At 32.7% G+C, this 20,194-nt stretch overlaps 1 protein-coding gene across 13 annotated transcripts in view; it reads right to left on the bottom strand.

The window, feature by feature from the left end:
* Positions 1-20,194, bottom strand: part of LOC147073280 (protein lap4-like) — a 326,794-nt gene that overhangs the window by 114,122 nt on the left and 192,478 nt on the right. For 9 of the 13 annotated variants that reach the window (XM_085945377.1, XM_085945383.1, XM_085945386.1 and 6 more), the window contains 2 exons: positions 18,299-18,574; positions 16,577-16,655 (listed from right to left, as the gene is read on the bottom strand). In XM_085945377.1, coding sequence (XP_085801503.1) covers positions 16,577-16,655; positions 18,299-18,574 — 355 coding nt within the window. The remainder of the gene's footprint in view (positions 1-16,576; positions 16,656-18,298; positions 18,575-20,194) is intronic. The other 4 variants (XM_085945391.1, XM_085945380.1, XM_085945382.1 and 1 more) reach the window with 1 other exon arrangement.

Below are 20,194 nucleotides of genomic sequence, written 5' to 3'. Positions count from 1 at the left end.
GTTTAAATAAGATTATTAAAAAACCGTATTTTATTGACACTTCGTGGATTTCAAAATACGGCCGTAAAAGTCCAAACCAGATACAAAAAATGTGTACACGTTATAACATTCTGATAGATGCATTATTTGGCAGTGGCGATGAGGGCCTGTTGAGAAGTTGTCGACGATTGGTAACTGACAACAATTACTACTATCTGACTAATATTAGGTATTTAATATCCCCTAAATAGCTGTTAAATGATCGTTAAATATTTCTTAAGAAATGATCACTGCTTTGATAATTGCCCGATAGATGGCACTGACAATTTTTCATACAAAATATATTGTCAATTATTGCTTAAATAATTTCAGAAAACAGATAGGATTTGCAACAATTATAAAATTGTAATCGGTGAACATCGCAGTGATTAAAAACATGCATGTCATTATATGTATTTAGAAATGTTTTAAACTGCACTCATGTGGTACTAGTGTATTAAGTGAAATACATATATCATATATCTAGTAGATACTTAGTTATATTTCTATTAAATACGTCATAATAGTATTTAGTTTCCCCTAAATAGCCGTGAAATGGTCGTTAACTATTTATTAGTAGACTATTAATGCTTTGACAATTGCGCAAAATATGGCACTATCAATAATTTCTCATATAAAAAATATTGGCAATTATTGCCAAAATAAATTCAAAAACACATAGGTGCGAACGGCAAGAAGATTTTTGTTTACAGACAATTAAAAAATATTTTTCAAGATAAAAGCTTAATAATAATTAAGGTGCCGTCGTCACTGTTATTTTGACTTAACATATTATTTATGGACTACTTGATAGGTACAAAGCATCACCTAACTTGGTTAAGTATTGTACATCTCCACGATGAGAATTCAAACAGATTGTGAGAAAATATCCCGTCTAATAATTAACATAGCGATTCACTTGTCAGGGAAATCCGGTGAAGAATGTAAAAAAAAGTGTTCGCTGTTTACATGTTATATCAAAGCATGTCAGGTCGGTCGTTTGGAATAAGCAGTATCAAAGTCAAGTAGGTATGTAAACATTGCACAGATGCACGGTAAGTGGGCATCTCAACAATGTGATATTGAGAATATTGAGTCCGTGGGGTCGACTGGGTTAAAACAATACCCCATAATATGAAATTTATATCACTAAAATTTTATCTAGGTTTATTGTTATGCAAATTCTATCGTTAAAGTCAGCGTAAAATGCGGTATTTCTTGAATATTTGAGCTACTTATTACAACGGATTAACGGAGACGCAGTCAAAGTGTGAAATATTATAATATCACTATTGTATATTTTAATTCTTATTTATATAGTTATTTAATAGAGTAACTAACAATAATAATAGACAATTATTGTATTAATTATTAGGAACTTTATGATGGTAAATAACACTTTAAAACATTTTAATAATAATCATTTTAACAAGTGCAAGGAAGTCATAGCAAAAAATGATTACCTACTTTGACGCCGGCAACAATCATGTAAGTACACCTACTATCCATTATCTATATTTAAATCATAATGTTTAATGTTAAATTATAAAGCAATTTATTAACTGAATTTGAAATACCTACTTCTGCTAGCGTAGTTAGAAATTATTCCCAAGAAAGACAGTTGGATGGGTAGCTTAATGGATATAACCATCGTCCGGAAAGTGACAGATGTGATTTTGAATACCAGTCAGTTCAAAATGAATCGTTTTCAACACGATGTATTATCAATTTATTTAGATAACAAAAGTATACGATTAACTGAGGGTACCTACATGATGTAAATTGATTTTAAATTCTAATTGATCAAAAATTTCTAGGTGGGATCTTTGATAGTTGTATGGGTACATAGTAGAATTAAGTGTACAATATAATATCAGCGATGATTTCCTTTGTCGCAATCGATTAGTCAACACAATTAAAAGGGGGCCTCGAAACAGTTTTTAAATCATTAAATTATACCAAAATCTTAGAAGATACGTATTATACAATATTACCCAAAGCATAACAAAATCCCTATATACATATTATTATATGTGATCACCCATCAGTCATCACTGTCATACTCAATATTAATTATTTTTAGTTAAATGATGAGATTTTTTAATCGCGGGTGGGGGGCTCAAAATTAATCAGTTCATCGGGTCTGCACGTCCCTAAACCCTTAATTGCATAGAATATAAAGATGCCGAATATATAAAACCGATTCTTATGAAACAGTATAAAAAAAACTATTACTTATTCGAATAAAGTTGAATTTTGAAAAAACACCGTTTAGTGGCATATATAAATACATGTAGGCAGTGAGCACTACAGTCATAAATTATTTATTCTAGATAGAAACGGTTACCTGGCAAACGACAAACACACCGGAATACTAAAACGGCGCGAAATCTGCACAAGGTAAATAAATAACCGGCACAGTGGTATATTTGCATAGCTGCCGAAGTCTCAATATTTACATGCGACTCGCGACAACACGGCGAATAAAATTAACTTTGATTTTAAATTAAAACCATATCACCGGCCCGGCCTCACCTCACCTGGCCGCTATACGGCTGCGTTACGACTGAATGGGAAATCGGAGTTATTCAAACAATACGGGCAACACTGAGATAGATTTGAAATTGGAATAACAACAAAATAATGACCTGTCACTTTGTACGAGATCGGAGAGGAGATATCGCGGCTCGGTGGGCGGCTGGGCAATGGATATGGAGAAAGCAAAATGCATTCTGCCCGAGTTCAAAGCAAAATCAGTCAAAATGGTGCGATCGTTTGGAAAGGTTATATTCTATCATAATGAGTTGGCGAAAATATTCGCGGGCTTCGTGTATATTTCAAATTAGGAACATCACAAATTAAATTAAAACATCATGACAGAAAAAGAAAAAGTCACTATCAATCAAGTTCCATAAAAAATATGAATCATTGTACTTTTTTATAACATAATTTATTAATAACACAGAAGCCACGAAATAGTTATTCGGAAGTACGTGGCAACTCAACGCACATGACCGAAATCGACTTGCAGGGATCCAGTAGGTAGTAGATTGGTCTATCTATGCTGACCATTATGATAAAATTTAATGATTTTGTAATAATTTCATGAAGGTTTCCTGCAAATATCCAGGATCGAATCATTGGTTGAACAATAAATGGGAGTCCGAACAATGTTTTTTTCGGCTGGAAAGACGCGCAACATTTGGGTGTTCTCTCAGTAACGATAATTATTGTAACTAAATAACTATTAAATTTGTATAAGTAATATATTTTAATACATTTAGATGTTATACCCAGGGAACTCAGAAATAATGGGAACTGAAATAACTAACGGGTAAGGCGATAGCAGGTAACCGACTCGAGTAAGGAAGAATCCGGGTTAACTTACACACGTGTCAAGAATACGTTTTACGTCGAATACTGAAAACTGCTCTCGGTTTATGCATTTACGCTCATTTAATGTTGGTGTATCACACACACTATTGCACGTGCATAATTCGTGCTTCATTTTCGTAGGACACTCACACATTCAAAACCCTGCATCAACATGCGGCGTATTGAATATAGCCCATCGCTATTCTATTTATTATCTGTTCTGTGGTTATATCCTTTCCGATGAATGAGCAATTCAGTTAAAAAGATAACGAATGAAACTAGTAGCTGAATAATATTATAAAGTCATAACTAAGTAATGTAAAACCACATCCACTATACATTTTTTTAATCCAAAAAACAACTTCCTGTGTGTATGTATGTATGTGTACTCTAAGAGGCCATCCGGAGCCTTCCTGGGTAAATACCCTCTTGATCCACAATGATAGAATAGGAAACACTATCGGTACTGTACTGCCCTTCCAAGGAAGAAAGTAACACGCAAAACTTGTGAAATTGAGTTATGAATGCCATCCGTTAGGTAATTTTGAAAGCCATCAATTCTGTTCACTTTAAAATTTTAAAATCAGTATTATCACTAAAATACCGTTAAAATCATCAGTGAAAAAACGGACATCTGCTAAAATAATACACATTTCTTAGCAAAAAGGCAGTCATGGCACCTATGTATTGCAGTTAAGGTTTCCAATCCTGGGATCCCGAGCTATTTTCGATACCTATGAATCCCGGGATTGATAAACATAATCCCTAAACTTTCGGGATTGATTTTTTTATCAATTTTTATGGAAAATAAAATAAAAACGAAAATATAACAGAAAAAATACTTTTAATAACAAATAACTACATTAGAAATAAACAAAAAAAAAAAAACAATACTTATGTCATTTATCTCGAAAGTGTGTGTGCCTTCTAACTTGGAAAGGCAGTGTAGTGAGGCACAGAGCAGTACCCTCATTAATGGCTATTTCTTTCAGAACAAATCTACTTGTTTATAGGCGTTACAGGGTTTTATAATATGAACTATAAGCAGATAGACATTCCTGTTAGATAAAATTCTCATTCTGGGAATTCGGGAGTTATAAAAAAAACCCGAATAGAAACAATATCAGACTCGGCTCCACAATAAAATTCATCATACAGATTTTATAATAAAGGAACGCGGTACAAGCGATGGCAGATAACTCTCCCAGAACCGCGCGGTCGTGGGAAAAATAATCCACAGTATAAACGCAGTCATTCATTCATCTGAATCAGAATTCAACAAAACTTTGGTTATGTTAGTTAGCATTTCATCTATCAGCGGAAGAGAACCGAGTAACAAATTGGAAAGTCAATCAACACAGTAAGTACTGTTACCCGCAGTGAAATGACTCCGGTAGTCTGATAAGCGAAATGCAATTAAAATTAGTGTATCGGCTCACAAATGGAAGAAACAGTAATCGACTAAGTTATCGATGCAAAAAAGTAACAGTACATTAAAAAAAAATGGATTGAATTCCAACCATTTAATAGGTACAGTTTAATTATCTACAATGAAATCAAATGGGTGCTTCATTAATCTGTATATTTTTTTGCTACATTTAAATTAAACAATAAAATTTTACAGCTATTTGTAGTATATAATAATATAATACGGATATTCCGCGTGTATAATGTCTCTACAGCCTACATTGGTCTTGGTCCTCAGAAAAATGGTTTGCAATCATTCCTCGTAAAAAAGAGCGTTATGAACATCTTCAATCAGCATCGAAAAGTATGAAGGAGTGCTCAACACATTTTGAAATTTAATACACCATTTCTTTTATTCAACGAATAATTATTCACAAGATTTGAGAATGCAATATTTTATATATTGAACATACATAACTTGAAAACACCTCAGATATATATCTACTAAAAATAATCACATTTTAAAAATATACGATGCCTGACGGGATTTGAACCCACTCGTATCGCGCCAATATGCATAAAAACAGATAGTCATTCATAATAACGCAATTTGAGCATTGCATGTAGAACCTACTAGTTTAAATTATCGTAAATAAGTAGGAGGCCTGTAGCTGAATTGGTTAAAGCATATTGGCGCGATACCAGTGGATCCCATTAGGCGTCGTATTTTTTTCAAATGTGATTTTTCTAGTAAACAGGTATATATCTGAGGTGTTTTCAAATGGTGTAGTATGTTCAATATTAGTATCAATTATGAATGTGTCCAAGTTTAAAAAATGCTTTTAAAATTAATAACTTCAACTATATATTAAAAGTTGTAGTGTTTATATTTCTGCATGTGCAAATGACGGAATAAGATACAATTCAACGTTTGAATCGCCGGCTTCGTCCTCTGAGAATGACATTGCCAATTTATACAAAAAGGTTTTTTAAAAAAATCGTAAAAACGTGCGTTTTTTTTATCAGTATTCGAAAGCTTCCTAACGTTAACTTCACATTGACAAAAAATTAAGTATTCACGATTATGACGGCAGTAGATAGATGGGGTTAATCTTGAAAATTTTCTTAGCTAGTAAATAATATACTTGGATCTTTTATCGTACCTACTTATTATTGTATGCGCTTCGATTTCTAATATTTTTTTACCAAGTACACTGCACTTATAACTATGTGTATAGCACAAAATACTAGCACAACAACACACACAAACTCCGCTTAAAAGAAACAATTTGGGATTAGATTTTAAATTGTAAAACTGCACTCGTCCATAAGAGCGCACTCAGTGGCCGACCGATTCAATTAAACTGGAAACCGGGAGCCGAGAGAAGCATAATAATATTTTTTTAAATGCCGTGTGAGGATGACTCAAATTCTTATCAAATAAAATGTATGAAGAGGCGTTGCGGTTTCCCTACCTACCTATCTACAAATATAATATTATGATGTATTTATTAATCAAGACAGTGACTTGGCCAATAAATGATAAGCAAATCGTACGAATCGGAAATCAATATTATGTAAATAACAAAAAATATAAGTACTTATCATGAAATATTAATGTTTGTAAAGCCTCAATTACATTGAGCTTCTTTACGAGCTGTTTATTGACGAATTTACAATCTGCCTGTAAAGTCGCCCAGTGTGATCATCGAATAAGCTAATAAGCAGGTTGTAAACACTCTACCGAGGAAAGTTGAAAGCCGGTCAACTTTACACGCTACACGCCGGCGTGTGGGCCTACTGCGTCTGCGCAGTACCAACATCCCGGTAAAAAAAACGAACTACGTTCTGTCAAAATAGTCGCTGGCTTGTGGCTTCTCAGCGAATGGAAAGTTTTGTGTGTAATCATCAAATCGCAGTAGCTGAATCGCCCGCTTTTAAATTCGCCAATAAACAGCTCGCAAAGAAGCTCAATGTAATTGGGGCTTAAGTAAATAAATCTGTTATATTTTTATTTTATTTATTCGACGCAAGAAATGATTAAGTACAGGACACTTTGTTTGCGCACAACACTTTATTAGTTTCTAATCGGATTCTAGGACAATAAAAATGCATGTTTTTTGGGTCGACGCCAGTTTATAGGGACATTGGGTGGAGCGAATGGATAATAACCAATAGTTTTGGAGGTTCCGTTCTGGAGAGGATACAGAAGATAAAAAAGAATGTATTATCATAATAAGTCATTTTATGTTGCAGATTCATTTGTACCTACTTTAACGCTATTATAACGCGCATAGTATAAAAATCATTTTACATTTGAACACACGTTTAGAATCACCTATAAATATTCTTGATCAACTTATACATTACAGGAACCACAACATTCACATTCTATTATTGACAATGTATAGCTGTACGTGAAAAAACAGACGCGTCTTCTATTGAGAATACATAGAGAATCAAATGCACTGAATCACGAAGATCATAAGTAACACACGTAAATAATACTGACATGTCAAAGATGGCGACTATAAACAATATATTATAACCGACATGTGTCAATGTACTAACATATGGAAATATATTTTTCTGTTGCTACCAATTCAACCACATTAAAAGCGTACAAACTACATTTATTTGAAGTCAATGTAGTTTAACTAAATCGGGAATGAACTCAAGACGGAAACGTTATAATAGCATTTATTTCTCATTACGACATATGTTTCCGCTATCAATCACTTGAGCGAAGTTGAAACTGGTTCATTTAATGTGATTTTGAAGATGATTTACAAGAAAGCGTGACCAATGATTATTGTTGGATTAGTGAATCCATAATACCAATGATTTTTTTCTATTCAATAGATTTGGCATTCACCTTGTGGTGGGTAATCAATCAATTTGTAACAAAAACTACCAAGTATATTAATTAATGTGTGGTATGGTTTATATTTTTTTTAAGATAAGCACGCCACTGGAACAAGTCCCAATGAATCAGAATAACAATTCTACATTATTCAGGTTTGATAACAAAGAATCGCTTTACAATCCCACAATACTAATATAGCAAATAGTTGAATCATTGTTGTAGTACGACACAATATCGATGGTTTGTGCAAAATCGTACTAAGTACTCAACCACAATGTTCAATTTATAAAGTTGATTACAATATAAACAAACAATAATGTTCTTGCGAAACAATAAATTTATGTTAGAATTAATTTTCTTTTGGTGCCTTTTTCTATCTAATATTGCAAATGGCAGTACATCTCCCTATCGTAGGCCAGTCGTTTTCGATCACCAACGCCTTGGATATTGAGCCACTTACGGAGGTCGCGTAGCCAAGATAATCTTCTGCTTCTTTCTACCTCCACCTGTATTATGAGCTGGAGTAAATTATACTTCTCAGTGTGGAAAATAGTATGGAGCCTTTTCGCGTTTGATAATAGCTACTGGTTCGTCTTAAAACCTCGTCATTGGCAATGTGATTACTGAGTCAATACATCTCGAATCTCGAAAGCCTCCAACCTTTCGATGGTCCGTTCCTTCAACGTCCAACTTTCAAGTACAGGTGTAACGTAGCACCTGATCGCCATCCATAAAATGTGTTTTGGAACGGCGGGATCAACTTCATACAAACACTTATTTATATTTAAACTGGCTTTATTAGAATATAATACCTATATAATAATTATCTAGTTTATGTGTTGGACATAAATTTGTAAACAGTCTGATTTGATATAGTGATAGAATGCACTCGATGCTTCCTTCTTTAGTGCTGAGTTGATTTTGATTTGAAAGCTAGTAAAGCTATATAAAAACAAACATTATTATTTATTGATATCAAGCATAGCATTCTCAGACATTGAGGTTGATAAAAAAAAGTAGATACATATAAAACATTTATTATAAATTATAAGAAAGAAGTTTAGAAACAATGGGTGATAAAGCATACCTTATCAAATGTAGGTACACCCAGACGACTGTTATGCTGCTTATTAATACTTATTGATAAGAAATATTGAATAAGAATATAAAGACAGGCGCAAAACTACGGGGCTATAACAAACGCCAAGACTTTTGTTTTACAATTTATCAAGAGTGCTTCTTGCCATCTCAATTTAATGAATTACAGTGTTTATTCGTAGATTGAGAATTCTGTAAATCAAAAACTAAATATAAAACTGAAACAGTTTATGTAGGTAGGTACCAAAATAAAATAAAATGAACGTCGCGTACAAGTGGCAAAATCAATCAATTTAACTTTCAACTGAGTTGCACATTGAAAATCATCTCGACTGGGATATGGACATATCCCAAACCCGGACGCAATGTTGCAACTCTCTTGCAAGGCCATGCCGAATCGAATGAAAGAATAGTTTGCTAGAAATTTGTTACCTGCGACAACAGATGTTTTTTTCTACCAAAAATGTCCCACCGATGCTATGTGCGGCAGTACATTAAGTCACGTGTGTTTTGTGAATGACAACAAAATCACATCGTTGCAGTCGACACGATTTTCAATGTGCGACCAGCCTTAGTTATACTGAGATCGTTTTGAGGATGGGTGTATAGTCCCAAACAGCTGTCAACATTAATTAACTCTTAAAATTGTTTGTTTCAATACAAGTATCACGGTTTCACACGGTTCGATTCAGAGCATTGTCAAAATTTCGCAACAAAAAAAAATGCTCATTTTAGATTCAGGAACTGCTAGTATCATAAAATAATAGACTATAGATAATGACAGATAAGAGAGTTAATAGTAGCCAATCAATAAATCAGTAAACTAGACATTATTTATAGTTGTACTATATACCTACGTGAACATGATATAATTTCATTACGTGGCACACTAGGCAACTGCACTATATTATGAATTTATATGTAACTATGTAAGAGTAGACAATCGATAATTTATTCTTATTTATAAAAGTGCATATTTTTTTTATCAAGGCTATTAATAAATGCGATAGTAATAGGCGCCTTCCTTGTAAGGAAATAAAATAAATATATTATTTATTTGATCTCTTGTGCCTATATATTATAATAATAAGTGTAAGTCATTCACATCTATAAATGCAACCAGATAGCTATGTACTGTCGCAATATTTTTTTAAACAAACGTATATAAATATTTATTCATCTTACTGTAACTTCTGTTAGGTACTGTAATCATTGTGTTATCAATGTTATCATATCATTTTCTCTATAACTTTGATATTGACATAGTCATGGTTATTGCTTACTTTCAAAACATAAAAAAGTACTTAGGTTACTATGTTTTTTTTTACAATTTTTATCACTTGCGCAGTTACATTGTGATAAAAACATCATTAAAAATGTTATACCTTTCAAATATAAAATATATATTTCAGTAGAGACAAGAAATGTTGTTTTTCTTGCATTGAGTCAGCGATTTTCAAACTGGGAGGCGCGAAAAGTTTAACACAATTATTAATGTAGCCACAGGTTTGCAGTTTGCAAATGCATAGTTTATAAAACTACACAACTGGCGCGTTTGCAGTAGTTGGCCATTAGATATAATTAACATTATATTTAAATGTGGTAATTAAGAAGTAATTAACTGGTCAGCAGTGAATGTATTCATAGGAAAAAGTCGCCTGCGGCGCTGCTTTGTTTTGAGACTATTAAATATTTTAAACATGTGGTTGAAAGATGTGGGGTCTATGATAGAATCCATTTGTCAATGAACGATGATGAATTTGGATTGACTACTATTGAAATTGATTGTGCTAATAATGATAAACAAGCACATTCGTCGCATGAAAAACAAATTAATTTAAAAAATATATACATATAAGTAGTAAAACCTTGTTTTTTTTTCATTTTTGTATTAGTACATTGTTATTGACTATTTAAAAGGGTGTCTGTATTATTTAATGAAATAAAGGGGGGGAGGTGCCTAGATTATATTTTTTTAAAAGGGAGGCGTAGTAGCATAAAGTTTGGAAACCACTGCATTAAGTATTCTGTACATTCTTAACACGAATAGACAAAATGGAAATGTAATTCAAACAGAGGGACGTAATAATATTGATACGGGATTCGTAACCTCTGCAAATTATGCTCGTATTCTAAATAAAACCTTAGAATAGTTTTAAACGTTTTATCTCTGGTTAAGTGGCGGTTTAATCGTACAAAGATAGCGGAATTAGTAGGCACGGCACGCCTATGAATATTGCGCAATTGGAATGAATGCTCGTGGTAATAAAATAATAAAATGCATTTTTACTACGACGAATTTCCGCCGTATTCTGGAAAGGTTGGGAAATGTTTGCAGGACAGAATCTACAATACCGGAATTAAAGCTATACCTCAGATGAGGCATGGTCTAAAACTCTAAAAAAATCGTGACTAGGCGATACGCGGATTGTGCAAATGACGCGAGCCGAACGAAATATAATTTGTCATAAAAATCCAACATGCGTCCATTTAATGTTATGTTTATTGTTATATTACTAATAATAATAGTATATTCATTGGCATGTTTTCTTTTTTTAAGTACATACGTAAAGTTTTTTTAGTCATCTTTACCCGATTTAAGAATATTTTCATCCGACGCCATGACGAAACAAATCGACGTGCTCACAGGTCGACTATCGCTCTCCGAATGGCAACGCGGCCGAAATTACGTCCCACATACTATTGAAAATTATTTGCCGTTTCACTTATGTGTGCTCTTAATCAAAACACATGAAAGTTGACAGAAAAAAATTCTGCCTTTATTGACATAAATAAATGAAATTGGATTACATACAAAAAACTAAGAATATCATAATTAGTAGCATTCCCTTGATTGATGGCTTAGTTTAATTAAAAGTTTATTAAAATGCGTAATATTATTTTTCTATCGCGTAATTTCGCGAAAGTTATTGAAGGGATTTAAATATATATTTGCGTTTTCGTTAAATTAGACTTAGGTATTTATTACTTAAATGATTTGGCATTTTCTTGGTAGAATTCCATTTTACAAAATGATAATAGGTATAAATTATATTAAATTCTATGGGGTGGTTTATTAGTCGATAACCATTTCGATAGTCACATCATTGTCAAGACTTTCACTCCAGGTCAGGGATAATACCTTGGTACTAAACTCGAGGTTCGTTTATCTTTTGTAGTCTTGATAATGGTGTGACAACCGAAATAGTTATCGCATATCGACTAATAAGCCAACCTGTAGAATTTCACATAATTGATATTATCATTTTATGACTTATTCAGTTGACAGCACATGTGCATATTATTTTTCTTATAAAAAAAACATAATATCGACTGTTGCGAAATACAAATTCAAGCAAGTAACTGTGAAAGTAACCAAAGTGCTAACTTTTCAGTAGAGCAAAAGCAAGGAATTCATAACGTAATCTGAATTTCAAACCATGTGATGGTGTTGATTAAAACATGTTTAAAAAAGCCTACAAGACATGTTTTTGATGTGTTGATAAAACAGGCAGCAAGAGCGAACAAAACGTGTGGTAAATAAACGAAAAATAACAAAAAAAATACTTTTTACTAATTCTTCTTTTTTTTCTTCTTTGACCATGTCCAATCTAATAAGATCATATGGGCCTCCACATAGTGGAGGTTTGTATTAAGAGATTTAAGTTTTTACGAGAAATGGATTAGGTTCATACTCTGACTCATATTCACATTGAAAAACAATATGTGAACTTTCCAGACCCAAGATTCGAACTTAGGACCCACGACGCTATAGGCCGACGCTTAAATCGCGCGGCCATAGTGGGTGTATGTATATAATAATTAATTAATAATACAAATTACTTTCGGTATACTTATCACTTGGGTTAAAAGTTAAAACATTTTCGAATCCGAGATTTCGGGATTCCCGGACGCTGTGAATGTAAACCCTGACTACCTACGATCTATTTCTATTACAATGTTTTCATGAAAAATGAGGAAGAATCCAATTATCTACAGATACATATTTTTCACAATTTAAGGACAGCGTATTATTAATATCTTGCAATATGGAGAGGTAGACTATTAATAATGAATTCGGTAATGACCATCCGCTCAAACCCAAAAGCGATGTCTATAGGTAACGAGAATACCACAATCACCCATACGTTGGATATGGATGGACACGTTGTAAAGAAGATATGTGTGTTCCATCCAGCCAAAGGGATTAGATACCAAACCAAATATTGTGATACCTTGTGGCATTAGTATTAGTTTTTAAAACACATTAAAGAATGGGAAACACAATAATTGGTACTAGCATACATTAACATCACGGAAATCAATTATCTCATACAAAACATTAACACAGGTATTTCAATTATAATGTGAATACTTTCTATTTTAAAATTAGTCCGTCACGGTACATTTTTTTGCTTCGAATATTATTATGCATAATATAAAGATATTAATTTTGTTCATAATGTAAGATCATTATTCATTAATCATTACATCGATATGTTATGGGAAAAAAACCTGTCTGCCTAGAGACCAGTGTTATTGTTATTAAGCTATTATCTCAAAGCCGGTTATTACGTATTGATTACCAGAAATAAACAATGCATTCAAGATTTTGCTGGTGGTTTTTACAAAGCCTGGGGTTGCATTCAATTGGCAAAATACGTATATTTACTTTTCATATTAGTATATTGGAATCGGGTCATAGCCACTGAAAGATGACAGGATGACAGCTATACACGGTGCCATCTGTTTTGCCATCATCGGTGGCAGCTGTTTTGACTGTCACTTTGTTATTATTTCTAAAATAACTTATTATTTAATTCTGTTATGTTTACGAGAATTAAACTATAGTAGTAAGTCCATATTGACGACATTACAGGTAATTTACAAGTAGGTCACCCTTTATGTTTAGGGTAGGTAGTGGGAATGTTAAATTTAAAATTATCTACTTGCCTACATTTCTTTTCGAAGATATATTATTTTATTTCTTTTGGTACAAGTCTGTTTGCTGGAAGCCAGGAGGAAACAGCGATAATTTTCAACAACAAGAATGATAACCCAATCTAACCTAACCTAATAAATAATCAAGCATGTATATCGGCTATTTTCAAAAATTGTTTGCTGCTGTTTTCAGCTAAACAGACAAGGACCTTTGTTCTTTTGTATTTTTTAAGTCTTAAAAAATATTTTTTTTTGAAATATCCAAAACCGATTTTGAGTTATTTCCACATTTTTTGTTATTGTGAGTTACTCTACTTTACTATGTGTCACGTCAAGTCAATTTCGAATTAGTAATAATTCAATTTCACCAAATTTGCACTTTCCGTAATTTAGCCCTCGCATACATCCTACTAATTTCGAATTTCCTATCACCTAAATAATATGTATTTAATTCTATGACAAATACGAAACATTTCTAAGTAAAAAAAAAAACACATCACATAATGATAACGTTATCATTACGCCTATTAATCACAAACAATTTATTTATGCACTATCTATGTAGACAAAATTAATTTACTTCACATCAAAATTGTACGATAAACTTCACTGAAATAATTCACATTCAAAATAGGCGCAAGATTTTTTTTTGATTGTTTCACTACCATTGCCGGAACCGGACTAACAGTAGGTGAAGAATTACAACTTACGAATTATTTGTATGAGAGAATGTTATACAGAAATGCGTAAGTAAGTACCTACCTCTGTTTCCGATATCATGGCACTGATTAGGCCGCTCGCCAATCTCGAGTTGTAGGTACAGGTAAGGTACCTAACTAAATCGACCAATGTGGAGTGTAAACAATGCTGATAAGGAATATTGTCTTATCTGCCTTGTTCATATCATGGAAATGTGTTCAGGTGTATTCATTAATCGGAAAACAAAACTGTTGGAATATCATGATTCATAAAGTGCTCGTTTTCTCAGATTCATTCACATGGCGATATGGTGTAGATTGTAGAAGACAATATGAAAATACGCACAGAAACAATACCACTGACGTACGAGTGACGTCTACTGATATAGATGCTATGGCAATTTCATAAAAAAATTTAAAAAAAATATATGTAACGCAATTTAGAAAGCGCTTCAGAGAGTATAGTAAGAACCGTTAGTTAAAATTCGTCGCAATTAGATAAGATACCTATAGCATAGTAGTCAGTGCGCGTGGCCGCGATTCCTGAGAGACACAGGTTCGTATCCTGCTGGATGTCGTATTTTTTTCAAAAAGATTTTTTCTATCGGTTACATATTTCTCAGAAGTGTTTTCAAATTATGTATGTTCCATTGTAATAGTTGGATTTATGAATTGCGTAGAGAGATTATACATATAACCCATAGAAGTATATAAATAAATTTAAAAGGAATGCTGCATACACAGTTTTGACCAAAAAGTACGACATGACGGTACTTAGTGTAAAAAACAAAATTAAAAGTTTGCGGTCATATTTTTTCAAAGAACATCAAAAAGTTAAGGAAGCATCAGTTACTTACATTGCAAATTGACAGTACCTAGTCAGTAATATTATATTAAATTTAAATCGCTTTAACTTAAGTTGATGTAATCAGTAAGTACTTATTGTGACAGATGTCGTTTACGGGGGAATATTAATAATTCATATAAGAATATTTATCATACATGTAATGCAAAGTACACGTACATGTATTATCTATGATTTGACCATAGACTAGACTTGACGAAGTGAAAACTTTGATGAACAATGTAGACAGCGAGACGAATGCCTCTGTTTGACGCATGCACAAAACTGGAATTTAAAAGTTAAGTGAAAGTGGATGAAGAAGTGATTAGATGTGGACTTAGCTAATGACCCACAGTCCCGGTGGAGATACAATAAACGAGTTGTACGTTTTGTACAAGAGACCGCACATAACACAATCCATCAAATTGTGCCGCCTTAGATGGCTGGGCCATGTACACACGATGAGTCCTGCATGACATAAAAAAAACTGAGATTCGGAAAATACGGGAGGCGAATGAAGATCAGGGGCCTTATGTTGTAACTTGCGAGTTAAAGTCGCCCGGTCGACATGACGTCATATGACATCATTGTGACGTACTACCGGAGTGAGTCAAAGCATTCGAGAAATTAACTCTACCCAAATACTGGCATTATTTAATGTCCCCATACATGAATAGGTGTTTCAGCATAATAATATCTATGGTGAGCTGTGTGCGTCGGGCGGCTTGCCTCGAGCGTGTATTGAACTTACGTCACAATTACGTCATGTCGTCGGGTGACTTCATATCACAAGTTATAACATAAGACCCCTGGTCGACTGCGTACGAGATAGAGGGATAGTGTCCAACTAAATGATAGAGGAGGTCAAGAATCATATAGGATTATCATAACGCAGGGAAGAAGAAGTAGTTGACTCTAGTTTGTTACATGGAATTGTTTTTGATCATAATATAAATAGGTAGGTAAATAATAATATGTCCCAATCGGTAGGACTTACTTTATAAATTGCACATTACATAAGTATTCATTGTTTTCTTATCTAATACTAGATGCCTATACGTAATTATTATCTTCGATTTTGACAGTAAGTCACCTGTAATAATTTTGTTTTAAGAAAATCTTTATCCATAAGAAAATCAATGTTAATCTGACCAGCGTGAACAAAGATTTTTTTTTTAAAAGGAACATAAAATTATTATTACAGAAAACTACATTATCATAATAATCAAACATAGAAAATTAAATGATAGCGGCCTTAAAATTCATAACAATAAAAACAAGTAATTTTAATGAAGTATAATAAAATAACATTTTAATAAAATCACTCACCATCAGTTGAGTCACCTATACTCTCAGGAGGCGTTGAATAGCTCACTCTTCTAGAATCTTCTTCTTTTCTTCTTAGTGCCTAAACAAGAAAAAAATAAAAGATGTTACATTCATTTAAAAATGACATCTATGTTTCTGAGCATAAAACAGTTGGATGTTTGATTACCTGAGCTGTTTCATGAAATGCTGTACAGTTGACCATATTAATATTATGTACAATCAATTAGTTTGAGCCAAAATTGTACAGCATGCAGTAATATTCCTCGTAATATAGATGTTACTGTGAAATTAGGTAGGTTTTGTACAGTTGTTATTGCTATTGATTAAACATATCGATAAGGGATTACATAAAATGTGTATTGCATTATAGTTAATGTTGTGCACATAATAAGAATTATTTAGGATCAATTTATTAAAATGCATTAAAAAGCAATAATTTCCTCATTACATATACAAGCTTTAATTAACGTTAATATATTTTATATTTGACTATGAGAAGAAATATTTAAAAATCAATGCTGTAATAAATAATTTAAAAATATGTTTGAAAAGTAACTATTATAGATAATATAATAATAATACAATAATGCGGGTCCACCATGTATTGACAGTAAACACAATAAAAGAAATATTAAGGTAGACGAAAATAATAACTTTAAACATTGACTTATACCAGGACACACACTCCCACATAAAATCTCAATATGTATTACAGTGGACACATTTGTAAAATAGGTCAAAGACAATACGAACACAAATTTGCAATAATCACCTGATAAAGTTGATTGCTTAACTAGACACAAATGCATTTTACGTGTATGTGTGGCTTTAAGTATACACTTGAACCCGCCGTTAGCAGAATAGGACTATGATGCTGTAAGCCAGTGATGCACAAACTGCGATCCAAAATAACAAGTAATACATTTTTCATTGAATATGTCAAAATTCTAATTTCCTATATTATAGTATATTCACTTGTGCAAATACATATTGTATGTAATTTAAAATAATAAAATGTATGTCTCGTCTAGTATAATATATCATTATTTTTTAACACTTTTAACCACTGCGGCCCGTGAAAAATTAGAAAATGTACACATTGGCCCCTTCTTTCAAATAGGTTGTGCACCACTATGAAGGTGGATTTTCAATAATGATTCTTATTGTTATGTAGGTAGATATCATTCTTTTACCACATTCAATCAACTGTATATTTATTTATCTGTCAATGAAGGAATGACATTTGCATGATCAAACCTAGATTTTTATAAGCACGTTCGTTTACGACAGCCATTTTATTATTCACATGCTACGTCCATTAGTAAGTCATTTTAAACATATAACCATGCAGTTAATATTAGATTTTGAATATTAAAATGTACTTAAGTATAAATTCAGAATTTCACCTAGAAAATTAAAAAAAAATCTTAATCCAGTAAAAAAATGTAGCATTTAGAGTCAAGAGATTTTTCGGAAAGTGTTGGCTTCGAAAACCCCTCTGTTCTGCATTTCATCAGGTAATTGATAGAGTTCGGTAAAATAATAATATTGACACAGATAATGATTTCATTTCACTTGTGATTAAAAAATGGATAATGATATTGATAAATAAATAAAAACAAAATTTATCACAAAATACTGAAACAAAACGTTAAAAAAACATAATATAAGCAAAAAAAAAATCAGGCAAAGCCAAGTCATTTGTAATCATTGAGTAATGACCTGAGCCAAAAGTGTCTCCACTTTATCCTTGTCCATGAGTGAGGAGTGCACCCGCTTGTTTTTGAGGTGGTGCGGGGTGTCACGGCGGTGCAGACGGCTCCGCACGCTGAGATCATGCTCGTCCTGGTCACCCTCCAGGGTCTTCCGCCTCTTGCGAAGCCTCACCCCGTCCATGGCGGCCTGGGCGAGGGCCGACGACGTCTCTTCATCTTCGTCGGCCTCGTCTCCGGGGGCGGGGCCCGATGTGAAGCCCACTCGCTTCGGACCCGTGTATTCCTGGATGCCACGCCATCGTTTAATAAGCCCATGCTTTTTTTGCTATCACTATATTATACCGTGTGCCGATATCGAAAGGATTGGCGTTAAAATAACTTTTTTTATTTATGAATGTTCTCTTCTATCGAATCTGATATTATCACCCAAATTTCTAACGTATTAATTATACAAAGGGAAATTAATTTGTATTAACAATTATGGTTTGAAATGGTTTTAAAAACAATTGTTAATTTTATAATATTTAAGTTATTTATGTTGACATTATTTTGGGAGACAAACTCAACCTCCGAATGATCATAGGATATCTTCATTCTGAGAAGAACAGGTTTGTGACCCAAAACAGCTGTCAACATTAATAACACAGGAGTTTTTCTACATAAAACGGTTCAATTGATAATTCAATTTTGATTACAAATGTGTGCAGTTTTGTTCAGTCAACAATTACTGAGCTCTGTTGAACTAAGGCTGACTTAGTAGTGGATTCAAAAGATTACAAGGATTCTAAACTTTCAATTTAAAGACAAATAGGACGAAATCAATATTTTCTAAAAAGTATAAAACAACCTTTACAATGGAAGTCAATGTTGTTATTATGTTTAAATCAACGAATTACAATTATTTTCAAAATGTGGAAAAGCTCAGATGAACTTTAGGGGCCTAATTAATTCCTAAATAAATAGTCAGTGTATTTTGATCAATCAACCCAAACCATTGCTACTAAGAATTATATCATATATTTTCCCAAAAATAATCAATTACACCTTACAATAAGATAAGACTTAACATCATACTAAAATTATCGAAGACTGCAGGATATGAATTGTAAGATAATAAATCTCCCTACACCAGTATTATTTCTTGCAGAAAAATAGAACTGACACACAAGTGTCCTTCATATAAAAATTTCTTGGACGCTAACCAGAATTCTCAAGACAAGCAATGGATTTTTTTAAAAGTACCTACATAAAAAATTGAAAATTTTAATTATTTTATTAATATGATTATGTTACACCGAAACCTAAATATATTAAAGAAAGTGAAAAATATTAACAGTTTATCTGAAACCGACACCATGAAATTCGAAAATCGAATGAAAATATTAGTAGAACTAAGAACAACATCGTTGCTTTTTTAATATCACACAAACAACATATTTTTAGTAGATAATTGCATGTAGCAACACTGAATGCCATTTTAAATCAACTATGCGAATCTTTCATGAACTACAAGAAAATCATTGGATAACAAAGATTATTCAATATCATTTATGTACTTACACTATAATTTTACACATCCATTAGTTGTACTTTTGATATAAAATTGTTGATGACCAAAACAGAAAATGGTATGTAGTTATTGAATGCGGGGTTAAACAAACTGAATCTCATGGGTGGACGGTTTTCAAGAATGATTGGTCTCAACCGTTGTTCCCACTAATATTATAGTGCATGCGTGCGCAGAGAATCTGGATGTCAACTACAAAATGTTTTTCTATTCACATATTGTATTTAAGTTTTAAATTTTGTTCCACGAAGTGCTACATGTACTAAAAGGTTGTGCACGCACACAAGCAAAAAGGCTAGAAGAAACACTAGTATAAAAACAAAGTCTTGACCAGTA

Source organism: Rhyacophila brunnea, unplaced genomic scaffold (assembly GCF_057557595.1).
Source record: "Rhyacophila brunnea isolate RB1 unplaced genomic scaffold, BYU_Rbru_1.0 scaffold_18, whole genome shotgun sequence".
Lineage (NCBI taxonomy): Eukaryota > Metazoa > Arthropoda > Insecta > Trichoptera > Rhyacophilidae > Rhyacophila > Rhyacophila brunnea.
This window is presented reverse-complemented; position numbering and strand designations above follow the sequence as displayed.